This window comes from Lagenorhynchus albirostris, chromosome 1 (genome assembly GCF_949774975.1).
Source record: "Lagenorhynchus albirostris chromosome 1, mLagAlb1.1, whole genome shotgun sequence".
NCBI lineage: Eukaryota > Metazoa > Chordata > Mammalia > Artiodactyla > Delphinidae > Lagenorhynchus > Lagenorhynchus albirostris.
This window is the reverse complement of record NC_083095.1, coordinates 156,443,386-156,467,387: the sequence shown is the minus strand read 5'-3', so window position 1 is coordinate 156,467,387 and position 24,002 is coordinate 156,443,386. Positions and strand designations below refer to the sequence as shown.

The 24,002-nt window shown below is 38.5% G+C and overlaps 1 protein-coding gene and 1 long non-coding RNA gene across 16 annotated transcripts in view; one reads left to right on the top strand and one right to left on the bottom strand.

Annotated features, from left to right (window-relative positions):
* Window positions 1–10,570, top strand: part of ZMYND11 (zinc finger MYND-type containing 11) — a 138,389-nt gene extending 127,819 nt beyond the window's left edge. For all 15 annotated transcript variants that reach the window (XM_060156596.1, XM_060156617.1, XM_060156711.1 and 12 more), the window contains one exon: window positions 8,298–10,570. In XM_060156596.1, coding sequence (XP_060012579.1) covers window positions 8,298–8,420 — 123 coding nt within the window. In that variant the 3' untranslated portion in view covers window positions 8,421–10,570. The remainder of the gene's footprint in view (window positions 1–8,297) is intronic.
* Window positions 10,571–10,588: 18 nt separating this feature from the next.
* Window positions 10,589–23,955, bottom strand: LOC132524579 (uncharacterized). Its single transcript, XR_009541927.1, has 4 exons — window positions 23,804–23,955; window positions 11,992–12,077; window positions 10,933–11,197; window positions 10,589–10,835 (listed from the first exon to the last, which is right to left on the bottom strand). It is a non-coding gene; the product is annotated as an uncharacterized LOC132524579 (long non-coding RNA).
* Window positions 23,956–24,002: the final 47 nt, after the last annotated feature.

Below are 24,002 nucleotides of genomic sequence, written 5' to 3'. Positions count from 1 at the left end.
AAAGGGGAAAAAATCATAAATCTTGCTCTCAAAGTCCACCTCCTCAGTTTGGGATGATTCGCTGTATATTCATGTATTCCACAGGTGCAGGGTACATCAAGTTGATTGTGGAGCTTTAATCCGCTGCTTCTGAGGCTGCTGGGAGAGATTTCCCTTTCTCTTCTTTGTTCTCACAGCTCTCAGGGGCTTAGCTTTGGATTTGGCCCCGCCTCTGCGTGTAGGTCGCCGGAGGGCGTCTGTTCGCTCAGACAGGACGGGGTTAAAGGAGCCGCTGCATCGGGGACTCTGGCTCACTCAGGCCGGGGGGGGGGAGGGAGGGAGGGGCGCGGAGTGCGGGGCGAGCCTGCGCCGGCGGCAGAGGCCGGCGTGATGTTGCACCAGCCTGAGGCGCGCCGTGCGTTCTCCCGGGGGACTTGTCCCTGGATCCCGGGACCCTGGCAGTGGCAGGCTGCACAGCCTCCCCGGAAGCGGGGTGTGGTTAGTGACCTGTGCTCACACACAGGCTTCTTGGTGGCGGCAGCAGCAGCCTTAGCGTCTTATGCCCGTCTCTGGGGTCCGCGCTTTTAGCCGCGGCTCACGCCCGTCTCTGGAGCTCCTTTAAGCAGCACTCTTAATCCCCTCTCCTCGCGCACCAGGAAACAAAGAGGGAAGAAAAAGTCTCTTGCCTCTTCGGCAGGTCCAGACTTTTCCCTGAACTCCCTCCCGGCTAGCCGTGGCGCACTAGCCCCCTGCAGGCTGTGTTCACGCCGCCAACCCCATTCCTCTCCCGGAGCTCCGACCGAAGCTGGAGCCTCAGCTCCCAGCCCCACCCGCCCCGGTGGGTGAGCAGACAAGCCTCTCGAGCTGGTGAGTGCCAGTCGGCCCTGATCCTCTGTGCGGGAATCTCTCTGCTTTGCCCTCCGCACCCCTGTTGCTGCGCTCTCCTCCGCGGCTTCGAAGCTTCACCCCTGCGCCACCCGCAGTCTCCGCCCGCGAAGGGGCTTCCTAGTGTGTGGAAACCTTTCCTCCTTCACAGCTCCCTCCCACTGGTGCAGGACCCATCCCTATCCTTTTGTCTCTGTTTAATCTTTTTTCTTTTGCCCTACCCAGGTACGTGGGGGGTTTCTTGCCTTTTGGGAGGTCTGAGGTCTTCTGCCAGCGTTCAGTAGGTGTTCTGTAGTTGTTCCACGTGTAGATGTATTTCTGGTGTATCTGTGGGGAGGAAGCTGATCTCCGCGTCTTACTCTTCCGCCGTCTTCCCGGAAGCGCCCCTCTTCTGAATAACTAGGCTTTAAAATGCTTAGGCCCTGGATTCTACCTCAGCAAGTTTCTGCCTAAAACTGAATCTGTGTGTCTGTTTTTATGGCAAACCATAGTGCTTTTATTTATACCCATTTTTTTAGATAAGGAATTTGAGGCTTATGAGATTAAACAGAGTGACTAGAAACCTGGTCGGTGAGCTGGGACTCACCCTCCTAAGCTACTTCTGCTCGTATATCGATTCTAGTAGACTGGTAAAAGGTTTAGAATTATTCTTGTATTATAGTTATTCTTGTATTATAGTTAAATCTTACATTATTGTAAGAAGCAGTACAGTACTGTAGGACAAGAGAGTATGTAGGTAAATCAGATACCCAAAAAGTGGATGTTAAGATGGCATACAATCAAGAGAAACATAGTAAGAATGATACATCCTTTAAATATATTCACAAAGAAAGGCAGAAATACAAAATGAATGCATTAAGTAATAGAAGGGATGGTGCTGCCTGAAGTATTATCTGAGGATGAGGAAACTAAGAAGTTAAATAAACGTGGTCTGAACTCACTTGATTAATTAGCACAGATCTAAGATTCAAACCCAAATCTGACTATTACAGCTACTTCCAAAATTAAAACATGCTATCCACACTTTTTAAATAGTAACCTCACTGAAGTCACAATTGCTGACATAGTAAAATCACAGGAAATATACCAGAGTACTACTGACATTTGGACCAAAAAATTGGGGGCACTCCTGTGCACCGTAGGATGTTTAGCAGCAGCTAAGCCTCTATCCCCACCCCGAGTGATGACAATCAAAACTTCTCCAGACGTTGCCCCATAAGATGAAGGCTGAGAATTAACCACTGGTTTTAGACCATAAGTGACCTTGATAATAGCGCATTCAGTGGCAAGGCACGGGTGAAAGACTGCAGTGGGCTTAAAAAAGAGGGGAAGAGAATACTCTGAAATAACAAGTGTAGGTAATTCTTCCAAGATGTTTGGGAAGGGGAGCAGAAAAATGGGGGTGGTAGATGGAAAGAAATATGAGGTGAAGAGCCTTTTTAAAAAACTGTGGTAAAATAAATTTACTATCTTAATCATTTTTAAGTTTACAGTTCAGTGCTATTAAATACATTCATGTTGTGCAACATCACTGCCATCTTATTCCCATAACTTCTTTCACCCTGTAAAATGGAAACTCTTTACCTATTAAACAGTCACTCCCTGTTCTCCCCTCCCCCAGCCCCTGGTAACTACCATTCTACATTGTATCTGTGACTGTGACTACTGATGGCACCTCTTATAAGTGGATCACACAGTCTTTTTAGGACTGGCTGATTTAACTTAGCATAATGGCACCGAGTTTCATCCATGTTGCAGTATACTGCAGAAGTTTCTCCCCTTTTAAGGCTGAATAGTACTCCAGTGCATGTATATACCACGTTTTTGCTTATCCATTTACCCACTAATGGTCACTTGGGTTACTTTCATGGTTTAGCTATTGTGAATAATGCTTCTATAAACATGAGTGTACAAATATCTCTTTGAGATCCTGCTTTCAGTTCTTCTGGGCATATACCCAGAGTGGAATTGCATGGTTATATGGTAATTACGTTTTAAATTTTTTGAGGAACCACATGCTGTTTTCCACAGCAGTTGCACCATTTTACATTCCCACATGACAGTGCACCAGGGTTCCAATTTCTCTACATCCCCACCAACTCTTGTTTTATTTTGATAGTACTCATACAAATAGGTGTGAGGTGGTGTTTCACTGTAGTTTTGATTTGCATTTCCCTAATGACTGGTGATGTTGAGCATCTTTTCATGTGATTATTGGCATTCCTGTATCCTTGATAAATGTCTATTCAAGTCCTTTGCCCATTTTTTGAGTTGAGTCTTAGGAGTTCTCCATATATTCTGGATATTAATCCCTTTTCAGATACATGATTTGCAAATATTTTCTCCCATTCTGTGGGTTGCTTTTTTATTCCATGAATAATTTTCATAAAGTGCCATTTGTCTATTTTTTTCTTTGTTAACTGTGCCTTTGGTGTCATATCCAAAAATTCATTGCCAAATCCAGCGTCATGAAGTTTTTGTCCTTTGTTTTCTTCTAAGAGATTTATTGTCTTAGATCTTACAATAAGATCTTAGAATTATGTCCTTGACCCATTTTGAGTTAATTTTTGTATATGGTGTTAGGTAAGGGTCCAACTTCATTCTTTTGTATGTGGATATCCAGATTTTCCAGCATCCTTCGTTGAAAAGACTATCTGTTCCCCATTAAACGGTCTTGGCACCCTCATCAAAAAACAATTGACCATATATATGTTTATTTCTGTGCTCTCTATTCTGTTCCATTGGTCAGTATGTCTGTCTTTACGCCAGTACTTCACAGGTTGGATTAATGTAGATTTGTAGTAAGTATTGAAATCAGGATGTATAATTCCTCCAGATTTGTTTTATTTTTTCAAGATTGTTTTGGCTATTTGGGGTCCCTTGAGGTTCCATATGAAAATGTGGGTGGGTTTTTCAATTTCTACTAAAAATGTCACTGGGATTTTGATAGGGATTGCATTGAATCTTCAGATCACTTTCAGTAGTATTGACATTTTAACAATATTAAGTCTTCTAATCCATGAACGTGGCATGTGTTTCCATTTATTTATGTTGTCTTTAATTTCTTTTAATTCTCATTGTATAAGTCTTTCATCTCCTTGGTTAAGTTAATTCATAAGTATTTTGGTTTTTTTAGGCTGTTTTAAATAGAATTGTTTTCGTAATTTGCTCTTGAGATTGTTCATTGTTTGTGTATAGAAATGCAGTTGATTTTAGTGTATTTGTATCCTGCTCCTTTGCCAAATTCCTCTTTTAGTTCTAGCAACTTCGTTCTGGAGTCTTCAGGGTTTCTACGTATAAGATCATATCATATGCAAAGATAATTTTACTTCTTCCTTTACAATTAGCATGCCTTTGATTTCTTGTTTGCCTAAGTGCTCTGGCTAGGACTTCTAGTACTATATTGAATAGAAGTGGTGAAAGTGGGCATCTTTGCGTTGTTCCTGATCTTTGAGTATGATGTTTGCTGTGTGTTTTTCATATGTGGCTTTTATTATGTGGAGGTAGGTAGTTTCCTTCTGTTCCTGTTTGTTGAGTGTTTTTATCATGAATGCGTGCTGAATTTTGTCAGAGGTTTTTTCTTCACTTACTGCGATGACCATGTGGTTTTTCCTTCGTTATGTTGATGTGGCATATTACACTGGTTGATTCTTATATGTCGCATCACATCACTGGTGTATAATTCTTCTAATATGCTGCCGAATTCCATTTGCTCGTATTTTGTTGAGGATTTTACCTCAGTGGTCATAAGGCATGTGGGTCTGTAGTCTTCTTTTCTTGTAGTGTCTCTGGCTTGGTATCAGGGTTATTCTGGACTCACAGAGTGAGTCAGGAAATATTCCCTCCTCTTCCATCTTTGGGAAGAGTATGAGAAGGGTTGACAGCTCTTTAAATGTTTGGTAGAATTTACTAGAGAAGCCATCAGGTCCAGGGCTTTATTTATTGGGAGATTTTTGATTAATAGGTCAATCTGCTTATTAGTTATGGGTCTATTCAGATATTTTCAAGATTAGTCTTGGTAGGTTTGGGGTTTGTAGGAATTTGTCCATCTCATCTAGGTTATCCAGTTTGTTGTGTATAATTGTTAATAGTGCATTGTTACAATACTTTTTATTTTTGTAGAATCAGTAGTAAGGTCCCCACTTTTATTTTTCATTTAGTAACTTGAGTCCTCTCTTTTCTTCTTGGTCCATCTAGCTAAAGGTTTATCAATTTTGTTTATCTTTTCGAAGAACCAACTTTTGGTTTCGTTGATTTTTCTTTATTATTTTACTCTTCTGTATTTTGTTGACCTCTGTGCTAATTTTTTTTTTTTTCTTCCTCCTGCTAACTTTTGCTTTAGCTTGCTTTTTTTTACCAATTCCTTAAGGTGGACTTTTTGGCTACTGATCTGTTTCTTCAGGTAGATATTACAGCTATAAATTTCCCTCTGAGCACTGCCTCACTGCATAAGCTAAATTTTTCTTTGATCCATTGGTTGTTTAAAAGTGTTTTTTTAAGTTTCCACAACTTTGAATTTTCCAGTTTTACTTTTGTTTTTGCTTTCTTATTTTATCCCATTGTGGTCAAAAAAGATACTTAGTATGATATCTACCTTTTAAAATATGTTGAGACTTAATTTGTAAAGTGTCCCACATGCACTTGAAGAATGTGTGCTCTTGTTGTTGGGTAGAGTGCTCTGTGTATATCTGTTAGATCTAGTTGGTTTATTGTGTTACGCCCTCCCTTTCCTTACCTATGTCTGGTGGTTCTATCCCTTAGTGTGAGTGGGATGTTGAAGTCTCTATTGTAGAACTGTCTGTTTTTGCTTCTTATGTTTTAGTGGTCATTACATGTGTAAATATTTATAATTATTATGTCTTCTTGCTGTATTGAACCTTTTATTAATATATAGTGTCCTTCTTTGTCTGTTGTAACCTTTTTTTGATTTAAAGTCTATTTTGTGTGAAATTAGTATAGCTACCTTGCTCTCTTTTGGTTCCAATTTGCATGGAATATCTTTTTCCATCCTTTCACTTTCAGCCCATTTGTGTCTTTAGGTCTTAAGTGAGTCTCTTATAGACATTATATTATAGACGTGTTTTTATCCATTCTGCCAATCTGTGTCTTTTGATTGGAGAGTTTAATCTGTGTAAATTTAAAGCCCCATAACTTTTTTGACCCTCATTTCCTGCATTCTTGTTTTTGTGTTTAGTTGATTTTTTGTAGGGAAATGTTTAAGTTCCTTTCCTTTTGTTTATATGCTATAGCAGTTTTCTTTGTGGTTACCACGGGAATTACATTTAACAGCCTAAAGTTATGAGACTCTAATGTGAATTTATAGCAGTTTTAGTTTAATAACATATATAAAATCTGTTCCTTTACAGCTGCATCTCAACCCTTTGATTGCTGATGTTATAAGATCACATTATCATACATTGTGTGCCCAAAAACATAAATTAAAAATTCTTTTAAATGTATTAGTCTCCTAAATTATGTAGAAAAAAGATTTGGGGTTACAAAGTAATTTACAGTAATACTAGCTTTTATACTGATAACTTTTTTCTTTAAATCTTGGTTTCTTAAATCGTAGAAGAGAAAAAGTACAGTTACAAGCCATTGTAAGCCATAGTACTGGCTCTTATAATTGCCCATGTGTTTACCACAGTTGAGATCTTCTGTTTCTCCACATGGCTCCAGGTCACTGTCTAGTGTCCTTTCATTTCAACTGCAGGACCCCCTGAGTACTTCTTGCAGGTACAAAGGAGAGTTTTGCTGCATACAGGATTCTCCACTGACAGGTTTTTTTCCTTCTTTTAGCGCTTTGACTATATCAGGTCTTCTGGCCTCCAGAATTTCTGATGGGAAATCTGCTGATAACATATTGATGATCCTTTGTGTGCGACAGCTCCCCTCTTTCTCGCTGCTCTCAGGAGTTTCAAAAGTTTGGTTACAACATGTTTCAGTGTGGCTCTCTGAGTTCATCTGACTTGGAGTTACTGAATATTTATATTCATATCTTTCATCAGATTGAAGGAATACTGACTAAAAACTTCCCCAGTATTCTCTCTGCTCATTTCTCTCTCCCCTCCTTCTGGGACTCCCATGATGCATATCTTGGTCCATTGGCTGATGTACCACAGGTCTTTTTAGGCTCTGTTTGCTTGCTCTCCAGTCTTTTCACCTCTCTTGTTAATTTCCATTGTCCTGTCTTCTCTCTGCTCTGCTCAAATCTGCCTTTGAATCCCTGAAGTCAGTTTTTCACTTCAGTTAATGACTTCTTAGCTCCATGTTTTCTTTTTGGTTTCTATCTTTTTATTGATGTTTCCAGTTCATACATCATTTTCTTGACTTTCTCCATATTTTCCTTTAGTTCTTTGACCTTCTTTAATAGTTGTGTTAAAGTCTTTGTCTAATATATCTGCCAGTAGGTCTTTTTCATGGCCAGTTTCTGTTGACTTGGCTTTTTTTTCCTTTGAAATAGTCATACTTTCCTGCTTCTTTGTATGCCTTGTGGTTTTTTGTTGAACACTAGACATTTGAATCTAGTAATATGGTAACTGGAACTCAGTTTCTCCTCCTTCTCATAGGTTGCTTTTTTTTGTTTCTTTGATGGTTGTAGGCTGTCTATTTCTGTGCCAAAGATCAGATTGGGGTGTAAACTAAATGCCTTCTTAGGTCTTTTCTGAGCCTCTCCTTGGGTATGCACATTCACTTTCTAATTTCTCCTGTATATGCAGTTGATTTTGAATGTCTGGCTTGCAAAAGGGGGAATAAAAGGGCAGTGGCCCTTTAACTCTTCTGAAAGTCACTTCAGCTGGAGGAGTTGTGACAGCGGGGGCAGGGGGTAGAACAGCAATGGCTGCCCATTTCTGTGACCAGAAGCGCATCTTTTTTGCCCACCCTGGCTCCCACAAGGTGCTCCATTCACAGCTGCTTGGGTGGAGAATAGGGAAGAGGTAGCTATTACCGTGCTAAGAGCCGAAACTGACCAAAATTAACCATAACTTACTGTTCAAGCCTTCAGTAGACTTCAGAGTTCCAAAATAGTTACTTCAGACAGATTCTACAGTACAGCTGTTGTCCAGGTGGGAAGGTAGATCCTGGTGCTTCTGCTCTGTCATCTTTCCAGAATCTCAGGCCCTTTAAGAAAATAGAAATTACTTACGCTTGTGTGCTGACGGGAATTACCTAGTGGAGATGGAAAAGTTGATGCTGTGCCCGAGTAAGCTTGAGTTTGCTGACAAAGGACTGCGTGCTGAGCCTCGGTCGTCCATCCCATTGTTTCCTGCCATCCTGCTCAGGACAGAAAACATGTTCTTGGTGATACTAGTTTAAGCTTGAGCCAGAAAGAGCTTTAAAAGCACAGTTTCAAAAGTCTGTCAATCACTGTACCCAACTTCCTATGCATTTCATCCCACGTTTAACTGCTGGTTATGGTTTCTTGCCTGCAGTGCTACAACTGTGAGGAGGAGGCCATGTACCACTGCTGCTGGAACACATCCTACTGCTCAATCAAGTGTCAGCAGGAGCACTGGCATGCGGAACACAAGCGCACCTGTCGCCGGAAAAGATGAAGGCTGGTTCTTTCTGGAGAATCACTGACGATTATTCTTCTCAGACACAGCGGTTTTTGTTTCCAAGAAGCCAAAATTGTTTAGAATTTGCTTCCCATTTTGCACCAGCCTTTAAACACTTTTCGTGAAGAAATTTTGCACAGTAGTTAAATCTTTTGTTAATGCTCCTCTGGAGTTTTTCAGGGGGTAAAAGTAACATCAGTGGAGGGTATTATTTTAAATAAATTTTAATTGAGAGTTTGTTGCATTTTCAGCAAATTTTAAAACATTTTTAGGTTTTACAGAGATTTTAACCTTTAAACAACAGATCTTTAAAAAAACAGCAGGTGAATACAAGTGAGTTTAACAAAGAAACATTTAAAATAGATCTGAATGTAAGAACTACAGAACTGTTTGTTTCAGAAATAAAGCATACTACCTTGATGTGAAATTTATTTCTTAACCTTGTTGAGCTGGTTTTGTTCAGCTTAATTTACTGTTTAAAGGCATTATCTATTGGTTATGCCAGTGGGTATATGATTGATTGAATTTAGGGAACAGGGTTGACACAGCAGGTGCTAGTCCTGCATATTTTTTCTTAAATATTTCCCAATTGTGTTTTTCATTATTTCTTTTCAATATATAACTTTTATAACAAATTATTAGCTTTGATCTTGTAGTTTAAAATTGCAGGGAACTGGGGTAATCTTTTACTGAGCTGGATCTTAGAGAAAATGAATATTTAAATTTTAAAGTTTGCACATTTCATCTTTGTCCTAACATGAGTGCTTGTAACAAAATAAACAAAAATAAAAAGCCAAAAACTACCTTTATCCATACACGAAATTATAGATGAGGCATACAAATTTCTCTAATGCTTCCCTTCCCTCCCCAAATATCATCTGATTGATTGATTGCCTATTATCTGGTGTCACCTCTTACATTGTAAGTTAATACTGAAAGGAAAGAAAGCACTTAAGTTTCACAGAAGCCGTTATGTTTGTAGTAGTGGGTCATTGCCTACTAATGAACTCCACCACTGTACACAGAATGAAGAATAATGCATGTTAATTTTCTTGTATTAAAGATGCCGTGATTTGTAAAAAGTCTGTATTTTGCGGAATGTCTGGATTAAGAAGCATTACCAATAGGAATGGATCGATAGTTGAATAATGATTTTTTTTATACATAGACATATAAAATACAGCCAGGAAAACTTAAATTACTTTTTACAAAAAAAAAAAACCTCACAATTTATGTTTTTTCAAAGACTGATCTTAGACCAAGTCAAAATAAATTCCCATTTATCATTTATTTTTAAGGTTAGAGAAATAATTTGTAAATATTTATTTAGACCTTTGATATTTATTAAAGCAATTACACACCATGTAAGTGAGAGAATCAGGAGAAAAACCTTTTTAAAAGTTTTCTCCAGGTTTGTCAGGGTCACTCTAAAGAGCCTTCTGTGAACTAATCATCCATCCAGTCCTGATGCTGTTACAGACGGTGGTGACACAAGTTAATCGACAAGCTACTGCCCAGTGGCGCCCAATGGCTTGTAGGACCTGCCCAGTAGCCCCATTTCAGCACCGTACCTGGATTACGCAGGGACTCGGCACTCTCGGTCCCTCCTCGTTGCTGTGTGATTTGTCCGTGTTGCCACGGTGCCGTGGTCTGAGCGAGACGACGTAACCATGAACACTTAACCTTCTCTGATTGTTTTGATTTCAAGTTTTAAAACTTCGATCCACCCCTATGAGAGCAAGTTATTGTGGAACTATTTTTGGTGTAAAATCATTCCAGAGTGTGTACTATTTACCGATAGCTGCATGAAAGTAAGATTCGTGTTACTTTGGCTTTTTTGTCTCCGTTGACACGGTTGCACATTTCCAAGTTACTACAGTGTGAAAACTGTGTGTTAAAAAAAAAAAAAAAACAATTAAAAAAAGAGATTGTGGCCTGGTTTTGTAAAAGTTTTAGGTAAAATTACAATTGATTGTTTTAGGAATCATTATTAAAAATTTTCTGCAATCATAAAGCTATATCAAGGTGTTGAGCTTAGCCACTATGCACATTGTAATTATTCATCGTGGCTGTCCAGTTCTATGATGCATTCTGGCATTTTGTAAGCTGCTCTGACTAGCAATATATAGGTTCATTTAATGTGTTAACATTGGTTAATAAATGTATTTAAAAAAACTGCCTTTAATAAATTGTTGATTTAGTCCATTCCCCTAAACCAAAACAAACACAACTGTATCACATGGTAATCATATACTGTGGGCTATCCATTGGTGACTGTTCAACTTTATATAAAATCAGTGTGTTAAAAATAATTTACTTAAACATTTGTTTAAGTTGAACTTACTTTTACCAGTTGTCAAGTTCAGGTTTGTTTGAGTACAAAGCCCCCTTTCTGGGTAAACTTATGCTAGGCTGAACATAAAGATAGATAGAAAATTATTCAGTGAACATTTGAAATTAGTCAATATCATCAATTTCAACGCATCTAGAATCACATCCATCATCTCACCTTGCATCACTGCACTCCTCCAACCAATTCACATGATGCCAATCTCAATTCAAGCCAGCGTCACCCTCCTGACCAGACTGTAATGTAGTAAGTGGCTCGACCCTCTTCTTTGCCTTCCTCTCTAATTCAGTGGTTCTCAAACTTTTGACATCAGGATCACAAGAGGACTTGTTCAAACACTGCTGGTCCCCACCCCCAGCATTTTCATTGCCGACAAGTTCCCAAGTGTTGCTGACGAGGGCATCCTTTCATAATCACTGCTTTACTGATGATGAAAATAAAAACAGACCCTTTCATGAACAATATACATAAAGTTTCAGTATTTTACAGAGTCCTAGGGCCCATCTGTAGACTTCCCACCCCCATAAGGACCCAGGTCCCTCATGTTAAGAATCCTGGATCCAGTGAGATTAGAGAAGCAAAAATAGGAGAGGTAGCAAGAGTCCTGTTACTGTGATCTAGATCAGAGCCTCTCAAATGTTCCTGTGCACACAAATCGCCTGGGGCTGTAGTTAAAATGCAGACTCTGACTTAGATGGTCTGGGGTGGGTGGAGCTGGTGACTCTGCCCTTTCTCATAAGCTTCCAAGTGATAACTGCTTGTACTGGCCAGGGATTACACCTGAGAGGCTAGGTCTTAAAGGATATGTAAGTGCTCAGAAGTGTAACTACTACTACCACACTAAATTATAAACTATAAAACAATGCTGTCAAGTGAAATTATGTAACGTGAGGTACCTAAGAAATTTAAAATTTTCTAGTAACCATACTAAATATTAAACCATTAAATAACCATATTAAATATTTAACCGTATTAAGAAGGAACAGGTTAATTTTAATAATATATCCTACTTAACCTAATATATCCAAAATATTTCAATATTTAATTAATATAACAATGAGACATTTTATATTCTTGTTTTATACTAAGTCTTCAAAACCCAGTGTGTGTTGCATGCTTTCAGCACATCTCCATTCGGACTAGCCACAGTTTATTCACGTGTGGCTGATGACTACCCATGTTGGACAGAGCAACCTAAAAGCAAGAGCTTTGTCTTACCAAATAAGGGCCCCCATCAGCACCCGACCTGTAGTCAACATGCATTTAGCAAATGTTTAGTAGAGGTCCTCCTTGAAACCTAGGAGCTGACAAGAAAAAAATTAATCAGTTTTCAACAGAATTTGACCTCTCTGAGGGTAGGCTTAGTCTTTCAGAGTCTGAGATTTGAGAGCTTAAAAATCTTCCAACAACCTCTAAACTGACATTGCAAGTAGGCAGCCCTGGAAAGTTACCTAAGGATCCCTATGGCTCTACAGGGCAGTTTGAAAACCTTTATCTACTCCAACTCCTTAACCTCATACTGGAGAGAAAGCCGAGACCCAGAGCTGCTCAAAGTCAGGAACCAGGTTCCTGACATCATACCTCCTGTTCTACAGCCCCATGAAGACGGTCTGTGGCTTAATAAAGTCGTGCAGTGATAAATAATCCCTACCTCCAGGAACAGGAAAGAGTATAACTGGGGGTATAGACTGCTAAGGAAATTTAGAAGACAGTGTAAACATTACTCATTCATTTAATAAATACTTGAGCCCCTACAGCATTTGTGTTAGATGCTAAGTGTATGATAATGAGCAGAACAGACACATTTCCTGTCTCTATGTAGCTTATATTCTAGAGAGGGCATCAATCAAATAAGTACAACTTTAATTATAACCCAGAGTTGGGTGCAATGAAGAAAAAATATGGGACTATAGGATACAGAGAAAGCACAACAGGAGGGGAAAGAATTAGGGAAGGCTTAAAAAAACCTGTACGGAAGCTCGAACTTGAAAGGTGAGCAGGAGTTAGCTGGAGAAGAAAGGCATTCCAGAGCATCCAACATTGATTTCGGATGATTCATTTTTTTCCTTCATATTTTTACTATGAACATAACTTTTAAAACCAGGAAGAAAAGTTACAGAAGAAACAAAATTCTTGGCTAGAGCGGTCTGCAGGGTTAAAGGTTACAGGAGAGTAATTCTTTTCAAGCAATGAGAGAGATTTGACATGGTTAAGGAAGCCATCAGACAGGAAGCAGGAATGAGGGTGATGCCACGAGAGAATAACTAGAGGGTAACCTCACAGTGACTGCGGAAGACGAGATGGTTCAAAACGACAGATGATAAAGTGAAGATGAGAGAAGCCTACTCTTGAAAACTGCTCGTGAATGGGAGGGAAATTATGTTTAGGACAAGAAGAGGCATAAACAAGTGATATCAGCATCACGGTGGTGCAGGGTGTTCCTCCTTTTGTCCTTTTTCAACAAAGAATTAGGGCATCTTTCATGAACACAAGGACCTCTGTGGTTGCTGTGGGAACCAGCACCATATGCCAGGGGACCTGTAAGGGGTCTTGCCCACCTCTGCATCTGGTAATAGGGTTAGGGTTAGACCTTGATATGGGCTGTGGAGCCCATGGGGCAATAAACTTGCCTGACCCTTCTGGCTGCAGTTGGGAAAAAACCTGGAGTGTTGACCTGGGCAGACACCCACAGAAGATAGAGAAGTTGCAGAAATCCAGCCTTTCCTAGGGGAGATTCCAGCATGTCATTGGAGAGGGAGAAAGTTTGGATGCAGTGGATCTAGAAGAACTTTCTCAGCACTGCACCCCACCCCCACCCCACCCCCCAAGGAATCACTGCATACAGAGGATCTATCTGACAGTGGTGACCTCTTTCACAAGAGACAAGGAGAGCAATGAGTGAGTACCTAGCTAGCCAGTGGTGTGGGAAGCAGCTGGAGAACCTGTTTCTCTCCAGCAGCACCCAGAGTACTGACGCAGGACTTCCATGACTGCCAAGAGGGAGGAGATCAGGAAAGAAGCAGATAAAAATATCGAAGGTCTTTAAAGGGATGCAGTTCCTGCTGACTGAACTCAGCAAGAAGTTCACCCATGAGCCTCTGGGAGTGCCACTCCTGGGGATCCCCTTACCAGGTCCATGGGCATCCCCAGTGCCCTAAAAGCTAAGCTCACACTCTCCCCCACTCTGCAGCCAGCATCTTGTGCATGGCTCCTGAGTGCAGCAGCAAGAGCAAGCTCCGGTAGACAGAGCGTGTGATCAGAGAACTGGCCAGGGTCTGTGGGCAAAGGAGAAGCCAGAAACTTGGGCTGTAGCATCACCTTCTTGAAAACAAAGAAGCCAGTGGCCAGTCTGGTGAGTTGTAAGAACGAAAAAAGATACAAAAGCTTTAAAAGTTTGCCACAAAAGGGAACAAGCAGAGTGAAACAAGGGTACACAGAAAAAGGCAGAATTAATGACAATATCAACAAACAGAATGCCCCATTTGAAGACAACTAGCAAAGATTTGAGGAGGTGTCTGCTACTTCAAATGCAACAGCAACAACACAAAACTACAAGGAACATGAAAAATCAAGGAACCATGTCATCGTTCAAAGATAATAATTCTCCAATAACCAAGCTTAATGTCATGGAATTTTGTGATCTAGTTGATAAAGAATTCAAAATAGCTGTTTTGAAGAAACTCAACAAGCTATAAGAAAGCTCAGAACGACAATTCAATGAAATCATGAGAAGAAAAATACTGGTTCAAAATGATATTTACCAAAGAAATAGAAATTATAAAAAAGAACCGAGGAGAAATTCTGGAGCTGAATAACTCAATGAATGAAATGAAAAATGCAGCAGAGAGCATCTGCAGTGGAGTCCAGCAAAGGGGAGACAGAATTAGTGCGTTAGGTGATGGGAATTTGAAATAATTCAGTTAGAGGAGAACAAAGAAAAAGAGAAAGAATGAAAAAGAGTGAAGAAAACCTACATGACCTATAGGATTCCATCAAAAGAACAAATAGAATAATTGGAGTTTCAGAAGGAGGAGAGGGAGAAGGGGGCAGAAAGTTTATTTAAAGAAATAATAGTTGAGAACTTCCCAAACCTGGGGAGGGAATGAACTGGAAGTCTAAATTCAAAGTTAATAGATCACCCTGTTTTCTCAGCGCAAAAAAGACCTTCTTCAAGACACATTATAACAAAACTATCAAAAATCAAAGATAAAGAATTCTAAAAGCAGCCAAAGGAAAAAAAGACTGTAATCTACAAAGGAATCCTCATTAGGCTATCAGCAGATTTCTCAGCAGAAACCTTACTGGTCAGGAGAGAGTGGAATAACATATTCAGAGTTTTGGGAAAAAAAAACAATGCTGCCAGCCAAAAATGCTCTCTCAGGCCAAGTTACCCCTCAGATATGAAGGAAAATAAAGATCTTTGTAGACAAACAAAAGCAGAGGGAGTTCATCATCCTAGATATGCATTTCAAGAAATGCTGAAAGGAGTTCCTCCAGCTGAAATGAAAAGATGCTAATCAGTGACATGAAAACGTAAGAAAATATACAACATACTGGTTAAGGCAAATATATAGTCAGACTTAGAAAACTCTAATTCTGTAATAGGATGGTATGTTAATCGTTTAACTGTAGTATAAAGGTCAAAGGAAAGGTATTAAAATAATTATAGATACAATTTGTTACTGCATACACCATATAAAAGAGTTAAATAATGACATACAAAATTTTAAAAGGGGGAGTCAATAAGTGAAGATTTTATAGCTGATCAAAGTTAAGTTGCTATCAACTTAAAATGGACTGTTTTATCTATGAGAGTTCTTCTGTAAACCTCATGGGAATCACAAAGCAAAAACCTATAGTAGATTAAAAAGGGGGAAACAGAGAGAACCACCACAAAAAACCCACAAATTTATGAAGGTGGGCAGAAACAGAGGGAAAGGAAACATTGGAAATGCAGAACAACCAGAAAATAATTAGTAGGATGACATTAGTAAGTCCTTGATGCTAAATGTAAATGGGTTGAATTCACCAATCAAAAGCTAGAGTGGCTAGATGGATTGAAAAAAAAAAAAAGCCACACAAGACCCAACAATATGCTGCCCATAAAAGACCCACTTCAGGTTTAAAGACACATAAGCTCAAAGTGAAGGGATAGAAAAAGATACTGCATGCAAGTGGAAAGCAAAAAAAAAGAGCAGGGGGTTTCCCTGGTGGCGCAGTGGTTGGGAGTCCGCCTGCCGATGCAGGGGACGTGGATTCGTGCCCCGGTCTGGGAGGATCCCACATGCCGCGGAGCGGCTGGGCCCGTGGGCCATGGCCGCTGGGCCTGCACGTCCGGAGCCTGTGCTCTGCAGCGGGAGAGGCCACAACAGTGAGAGGCCCGCGTACCGCAAAAAAAAAAAAAAAAAAAAAAGAGCAGGGATAGCTATACTTATATCAGACAAAATAGACTTTAAGCCAAAAACAGTAATAAGAAAGTCAATATTTAATGATAAAGGGGTCAATTCATCAGGAAGACAAAAACACCTATAAAGTATAAAATATATATGCATCCAACATCGCAGCACCTAAATATATTAAGCAATAGTAACAAAACTGAAGGGAAAAAATGGAAAAAAATACAATAGTTGGGGGATCCAATACCCCACATCCAGCAATTGTTAGATTATCTGGACAGAAAATACCAGGAAATGTTGAGTTTGAACCATACATTAGACTGAACTGAACTAATGGGCATTTATAGACATCCCATCCAACAGAAGGAGAATACACATTCTTCTCAAGTGCATACAGAACATTCTCCAGGATAGGTCATATGATATGACACAAAAAATGTCTCAGCAAATTTAAAAGATTGAAATCATAGCAAGTATCTTTTCTAACCATAATAATATGAAACTAGATATCAATAACAGAGGAATGATGAAAAATCTACAAATATGTGGAAATTAACACACTCCAGAATCACCAATGGGTCAAAGAAGAAATCAAAAGAGAAATGAGAAAATACAGCAAAACAAATGAGAATGGAAACAAAACATACCAAAACCTATGGGATGCTGCAAATGCAGTTCTGAGAGGGAATTTTATACCAATAAATGCATATATTAAGAAAATGGGAAGATCTCAAATAAACAACATAACTTTATACCTCAAGGAACTAGAAAAAGAAGGAAAAATGAACCCCAAATTTAGTGAAAGGAAATAAAGATAAGAGCTGTAATAAATGAAATAGAGACAAGAAAAACAATAGAAAAAAAATCAATGAAACTCAGAGCTGTTTTTTTGAAAAGATAAACAAAATCTACAACTCTTTATTGAGACTAAGAAGAAAAACAGAATGAATACATAAATAAATAAAATCAAAAATGAAAGGGAAGAGGTTACTGGTACTACAGAAATACAAAGGATCATGAAACTATCATAAACAATTATACACCAGTAAATCAGATAACTCAGAAGAAGTGGATAAATTCCTAGAAACATACAACCTGTCAAGACTGAATCATGAATAAATAGAGAATCTGAACAGACTAGTAACGAGTAAGGAGATTAAATCAATAGCCAACACTGAAGCAGACTCACAGATACAGAGAACAAACTGGTGGTTACCAGTAGGGAGAGCGAAGGGGGAAAAAAGGGTTATTATGGGATACATGAAATCATGTGTATAAAACTTTTGAAAACTGTAAAGCATTATAGAATTTAAAGAATCTTTCATTCAACAAGAAAAAAGAAAGAAAAAGAAAAAAACAATTCTAAAATTTGTCTGGAACCACAAAGACCCTTAATAGCCAAATCAATCGTAAGAAAGAATAACAAAGACAGAGGTATCACACTTCCTGATTTCAATCTATATTACAAAGTTAGAGTAAGTTTGTAATTTACGGTCAACCAATTTACGGTCAACCAATATTTGACTAGAGAGCCAAGAACACTCAATGGGAAAAGGACAGTCTCTTCCACAAATGGAGCTGGGAAAGCTTGAATAACCACCCAAAGAGTAATGAAATTGGACCCCTATCTTACACCACTTACATAAATTAACTTGAAGTGGATTAAAGACGTAAGCATGAGACCTGATGATAAAACTCCTAGAAGAAAACATAGGAAAGAAACTCCTTAACATTAATCTTGGCAATGATTTTCTAGATATGACACCAAATGCGCAAGCAACAAAAGCAAAATTCAACAAGTGGGACTACATCAAACTAAAAAGCTTCTGCACAGCAAAAGAGCCAATAAAAAATGAAAAGGCAAACTATGAAATAGGGAAAAATATTTGCAAAACACATATTGGATAAGGATTTAATATCCAAAATATAAACAACTCATACAACTCAATAACATAAAAGCAAACAATCTGATTTAAAAATGAGCAGAGGAACCAAATAAAATTTTTTTTCAAAGACATGCAGGTGGCTGGCTAACAGGTACATGAAAACATGCTCAACATCATCAGTCACCAGGAAATGCAAATCAAAACCACAATGAAATGTCACCTCACACCGTTAGAATGGCCATCATCAAAAAGACACAGAAAATAAGTGTTGACTAGGATGTGGAGAAAGGGAACACTTATGTACTGTTGTTGGAAATGTAAATTGGTTTAGCTACTATGGAAAACAGTAGGGAGGTTCCCCCAAAATTAAAAATAGAACTACCATCTGATCCAGCAATTCCACTCCTGGTATATAGCCAAAGGAAGTGAAAACAGGATATCAAAGAGATATATGCATTCTCATGTTTACTGCAGTATTCACAACAGCCAAGATATGGAAACTACCTAGGTGTCTGTCAGTGGATGGATGGATGGATAAAGAAGTTGTGGTACTTATATACAATGCAATATTATTTAGCCATGAGAAAGAAGGAAATGCTGACATTTGTGACAACATGGATGGACCTTGCGGTCACTATACTAAGTGAGATAAGTCAGACAGAGAAAGACAAATACTGCATGATCTCATTTAAATGTGGAATCTAAAAGAGCCAAACTCATAAAAACAGGCAGTAGAATGGTGGTCACCATTCGACTGAGGGGTGGGGGAATTGGGAAGAAACTTGCAACCAATAGGCAAATAAGTTTTGGAAAACTAGCATGCAACATAGTGATTACAGACAACAATACTATATTATAAACTTTTGCTAAGAGACTAGGTCTTAATTTCCACCACAATTAAGTGATATGATGGAGGTGTTAGCTAACACTACAATGGTACTCATATTGCAATATATAGATGTACTAAATCAACATGTTGCACACCTTAAACTTATACCATGTTATATGCCAATTATATCTCAATAAAAATAAATTTTAAAAAAGAAGAATACATTTATAATTTAACAAGGAGAGCTGACTGAGAGAGCGCAAAGGTGCGAGTCTTCTACAATGTAGAATTTTTTAAAATTATCTTTTGTTTAGCTCTTTTTGGTGGTTCAAAAATAATTATTAAATAGCAATTATGATAACAGTACAACATCTGACTATAGACTGTGGTCCGAATTCTATTATTTATGGAATATAACTTCATAAGAGTTTCTGTATATTCACCACATAGCTCTTTTTTTCTTTATTCTTTTAGCCAAAGAACTTTTATTCCACTGAACCAACTATCTTAAAAAATGTTTTTTTTGCATTTAAAAATATTTTTAGAACAGTTTTAGTTTTACAACAAAATTGAGAAGCAGGGACCAAGATTTCCCATATGTCCCCTTCCACCACACATACACAGCCTCACCCATTATAGACATCACTCACCAGAAGTTTTTAAAATTTTTTACCAAGGATGAGCCTACGTGAACACATTAATCACCTAAAGTTCGTAGTTGACATCAGAGTTCACTCTTGGTGTTGTACATTCTAAGGGTTTGCACAAATGTGTAATGACATATATCCATCATAGTATCATATAGAATGTTTTCATTATCCTAAAAATCCTCTGTGCTCTGTCTAGTCATCTCTCCCCACCACCATCCCTGGTAACCACTAATCTTTAAATTGTCTCTATAGATTTGTCTTTTCCTGAATGTCATATTGGTGGAATCATACAGTATTTAGCTTTTTCTGATTGGCTTCTTTACTTCATAATTTATCATTTAAGGTTCTTCCATGTCTTCTCGTTATCTGAGAGCTTATTTCTTTAGCACTGAATAATATTCCACTGTCTGGATATACTTCAGTTTATTTATCCGCTCACCTACTGAAGGCAACTATGAAGCAAGCTGCTATAAACATCTGTGTGGAGGTGTTTGTATGGACATAAGTTTTCCTTTGGGTAAACACCAAGGAATGTGATTGTTGGATTGTATGGTAAGAGTACGTTTCACTTCGTAAGAAACTACCAAATTGTCTTCCAAAGGTTGCATCATTTTGCATTCCCACCAGCAACGTAGAGAGTTTTTGTTGCTTCCCATCCTCGCTGGCATTTGGTGTTATCAGTGCTTTGGTTTTTGATCATTCTAAGTAAGTTGTGTAGTGTTATCCCATTGCTGTTTTAATTTTCATTTTCCTGATGAAATATGATGTGGAACATCTTTTCATATGCTTAATTGCCATCTGTATATCTACTTTGGTGGCATATCTAATCAGGCCATTGGCCCTCTTTTTATTTGGGTTGTCCATTTTCTTATTGTTGATTTTTAATAATTCTTTCTATATTTTAGATGAGAGTCCTTTATCAGATGTGTCTTTTGCAAATATTTTCTCCCAGTCTGTGGCTTGTCATTTCATTCTCTTAACACCGTCTTTCACAGAGGAGTTTTTAATTTTAATGAAGTTCAGTTTATCAGTTTTTTTCATGGACCATGCCTTTAATATTATATCTAAAAAGGTATCACCATACTGAAGATCATCTATGTCTTCCCCTATGTTACCTTTTAGGAGTTTTACAGTTTTGTGTTTTACACTTTGGTGTAAGATCATTTTGAGTTAATTTTAGTGAAGGGTGTTAAGGTCTGTGTCTAGATTCATATTTTTGCATGTGGATGTCTAGTCATTTCAGCACCATTTGTTGAAGATACTATCTTTGCTCCATTGTATTGCTTTTGTTCCTTTGTAAAAGATCAGTTGGCTATATTTATGAGGACCTATTTCTTGCCTCTCTACTCTGTCCCACTGATCTATTATCTATTCTTTCTCCAATACCACACTGTCTTGATTACCAAGGCTTTATAGTAAGTCTTAAAGTCAAGGTGCATAAGTCCTCCAAATTTGCTCTTCTCCTTCAATATTGTGTTGGCTATTCTGGGTCTTATGACTCTCCATATAAATTTTAGAATCAGTTTGTCAATATCTACAAAATAATTTGCTGGGATCTTATTGGGATTGCATTGAGTCAAGGTAGGAGGAATTGACATCTTGATAATATTAAGTCTTCCTACCCATGAATAAGGAATATCTCTCCATTTATTCTTTGATTTTGTTCATCGGAGTTGTGTAGTTCTCATGTAGTTTTTATATGTATTTTAGATTTATACCTAAGTATTTCATTTTGGGAGTGCTAAAGTAAAGGGCATTGTGCTTTTAATTTCAAATTCCACTTGCTCATTACTGGTATATAGGAAAATGATTGGTTTTTTTTTTTTTTTTTTTTTTTTTTTTTGCAGTATGCGGGCCTCTCACTGTTGTGGCCTCTCCCGTTGCGGAGCACAGGCTCCGGACACGCAGGCTCAGCGTCCATGGCTCACGGGTCCAGCTGCTCCGCGGCACGTGGGATCTTCCTGGACTGGGGCACGAACCCGCGTCCCCTGCATTGGCAGGTGGACTCTCAACCACTGCGCCACCAGGGAAGCCCAAATGATTGGCTTTTGTATGTTAACCTTGTATCCTGCAACCTTGCTGTAGTCACTTATTAGGCCCAGGAGTTGTTTCATTGATTCTTTTGGATTTTCTCCATAGACAATCATGTCATCTACAAACAAAGCAGTTTTATGTATTCCTTCCTAATCTATGTATCTTTTATTACCTTTTCTTGCGTTGTTGCATTAGCAAGTACTTCCAGTACAATGTTGAAAAGGAGTGGTGAGAGGGGAATGTCTCTGCATTGTGCCTAATCTTAGTGGGGAAGCTTTGAGTTTCTCACCATGAAGTATGATTTCAGCTGTAGGTTTTTTGTAGATGTTCTTTATCAAGTTGAAGAAATTATCCTCTGTTCCTAGTTTACTAACAACAAGAGCATCAACAAAGTAGCAATATTGTCTTCAAATCTATGAACATAGGATGCATTTTCTTTTACTTATATCTTCTTTAATTTCTTTCAGCAATGCTTTATAGTTTTCATTACACCCAAAGTGATCTACAGATCCAAAGTAATACCTATCCAAATTCCAAAGATGTTTTTGCACAAGAAGAAAACCCCATCCTGAAATTCATATGAAATCTTAAAGGACCTCAAATATCCAAAACAACCTTGAAAAAGAAGATTAAAGTGGAAGAATTTGCACTTCCTGATTTTAAAACCTACTACAAAGCTACAGTAATCAAAATGACATGGTATTGACATAATACTGACATAGGAATCACATAGAGAGCCCAGTAATAAACCTTAGCATATAGTTTCAAATAGTTTTTGACAATGGTGTCAAGAGCATTCAATGCAGATAGGACAGGTTTTTCAACAAATGGTGCTAGCAAATGATATCCACATGCAAAAGAATGAAGTTGGAGCCTTGCCAACACCATATACAAAAAATACCTCAAAATGGATCAAAGACCTCAACATAAGCCCTAACTCTATAAAACTCTTAGAAGAAAACATACGGCCATAACTTCCCATATTAGATTTGACAATGACTTCTTAAATATGACACACCAAAGGCACAGGCAACCAAAAAAACAAGTAGAAAAACTTGGCTTCATGAAAATTTTTAAATTTTGTGCATCGAAAGACACTATCTACAGAAGGCAACCCACAGAATGGGAGAATATATCTGCAAACCATGTATCTGATAAGGGATTTATATCCAGAGTACACAGAGAACTCCTAAAACTCAAAACAAACAAACAATTCAAAAGTGGGCAAAGGACTTGAACAGACACATCTCCAATGAAGAGCTACAGACTGTCAATAATCCCATGAAAAGATGTTCAACATCACTAGTTACTGGGGAAATGCAAATCAAACCTATGAGATACAACCTTACATCTAGCAGAATGGCTACTATCAAAACAAAACAAAACAGAAAATAAGTGTTGGTAAGGATGTGGAGACATCAGAACTCTTGTGCACTGTTGGTGGGAATGTAAAATGGTGCAGCCACTGTGGAAAACAGTATGGTGGTTCCCCCTAAAAATTAAAAACAGAATTTTCATATGACCCAGCAATTCCTCTCTGGGTATAAACCCAAAAGAACTGAAAGCAGTGTCTTGAAGAGATATTTGTACACCTATGTTCATAGCAGCATTATTCAACAATAGCTGAAACACGTAAGCAACACAAATGTCCATCAATAACCGAATGAGTAACAAAAGGCAGTCAGACGTCAGAGACATCTGAGTAGTGTCAGTCATGGTAGATAGGGAGCAATGCCCCAGTAACAGACCCTGAGTTCCTGAAGCTCAAAATTTCAACTCTGAAGGCCAAGGGGACATCCAGAAACCAGGCAGCAAGGCATGTCATTGAGAGATCAGAAGACAAAGGTCACTGCATGGATCCAAAGACCCCTCACCTGCAGAAGACACACTTCTCCCCCTACTCTAAAAACTCTTGAGGGGAAGAGCAGGAGACAGGAAGTTAGCTCAAAGACCCAGTGTTCTTGTCCACGAGAGACTGCACATGACCTGAGAGGACCAATTCTATAATCAGTTTAGACCAAGCTTTCCTTTGAACCAGGTCTGTTCAGTGAGTGAGGTCTCAGGTAGTAGGCAAGATTAAGTTTAAACAAAACAAATTATTACACATTCTTTGTTTAAAAAAAAAAAGGAATGACAATCTACTCTTTTCTAATTCATTTTAAAGAGGATCATAAAGATTAAGAAAGATCAAGCTATAATTCTTATAACCTTTCAGTAATTCCAGCCACCGAGTACCTGCTGCTGGAGAGTGAAGACATGCCATGGAGCACACCTTCTCCATATGTTTGTCTCCAGTTTAAATCCTGCGATTTGTGTTCAGTTTCTTTCCGCTGTTGATCTTTAGGCCAGCGAGTGGGAGCTCTTCTTGTAAATAAATCACTTCCAAGCATTTTATTCTGGATTTTACAAGAGTTTGCAGTAAGTTTTTCAGAAG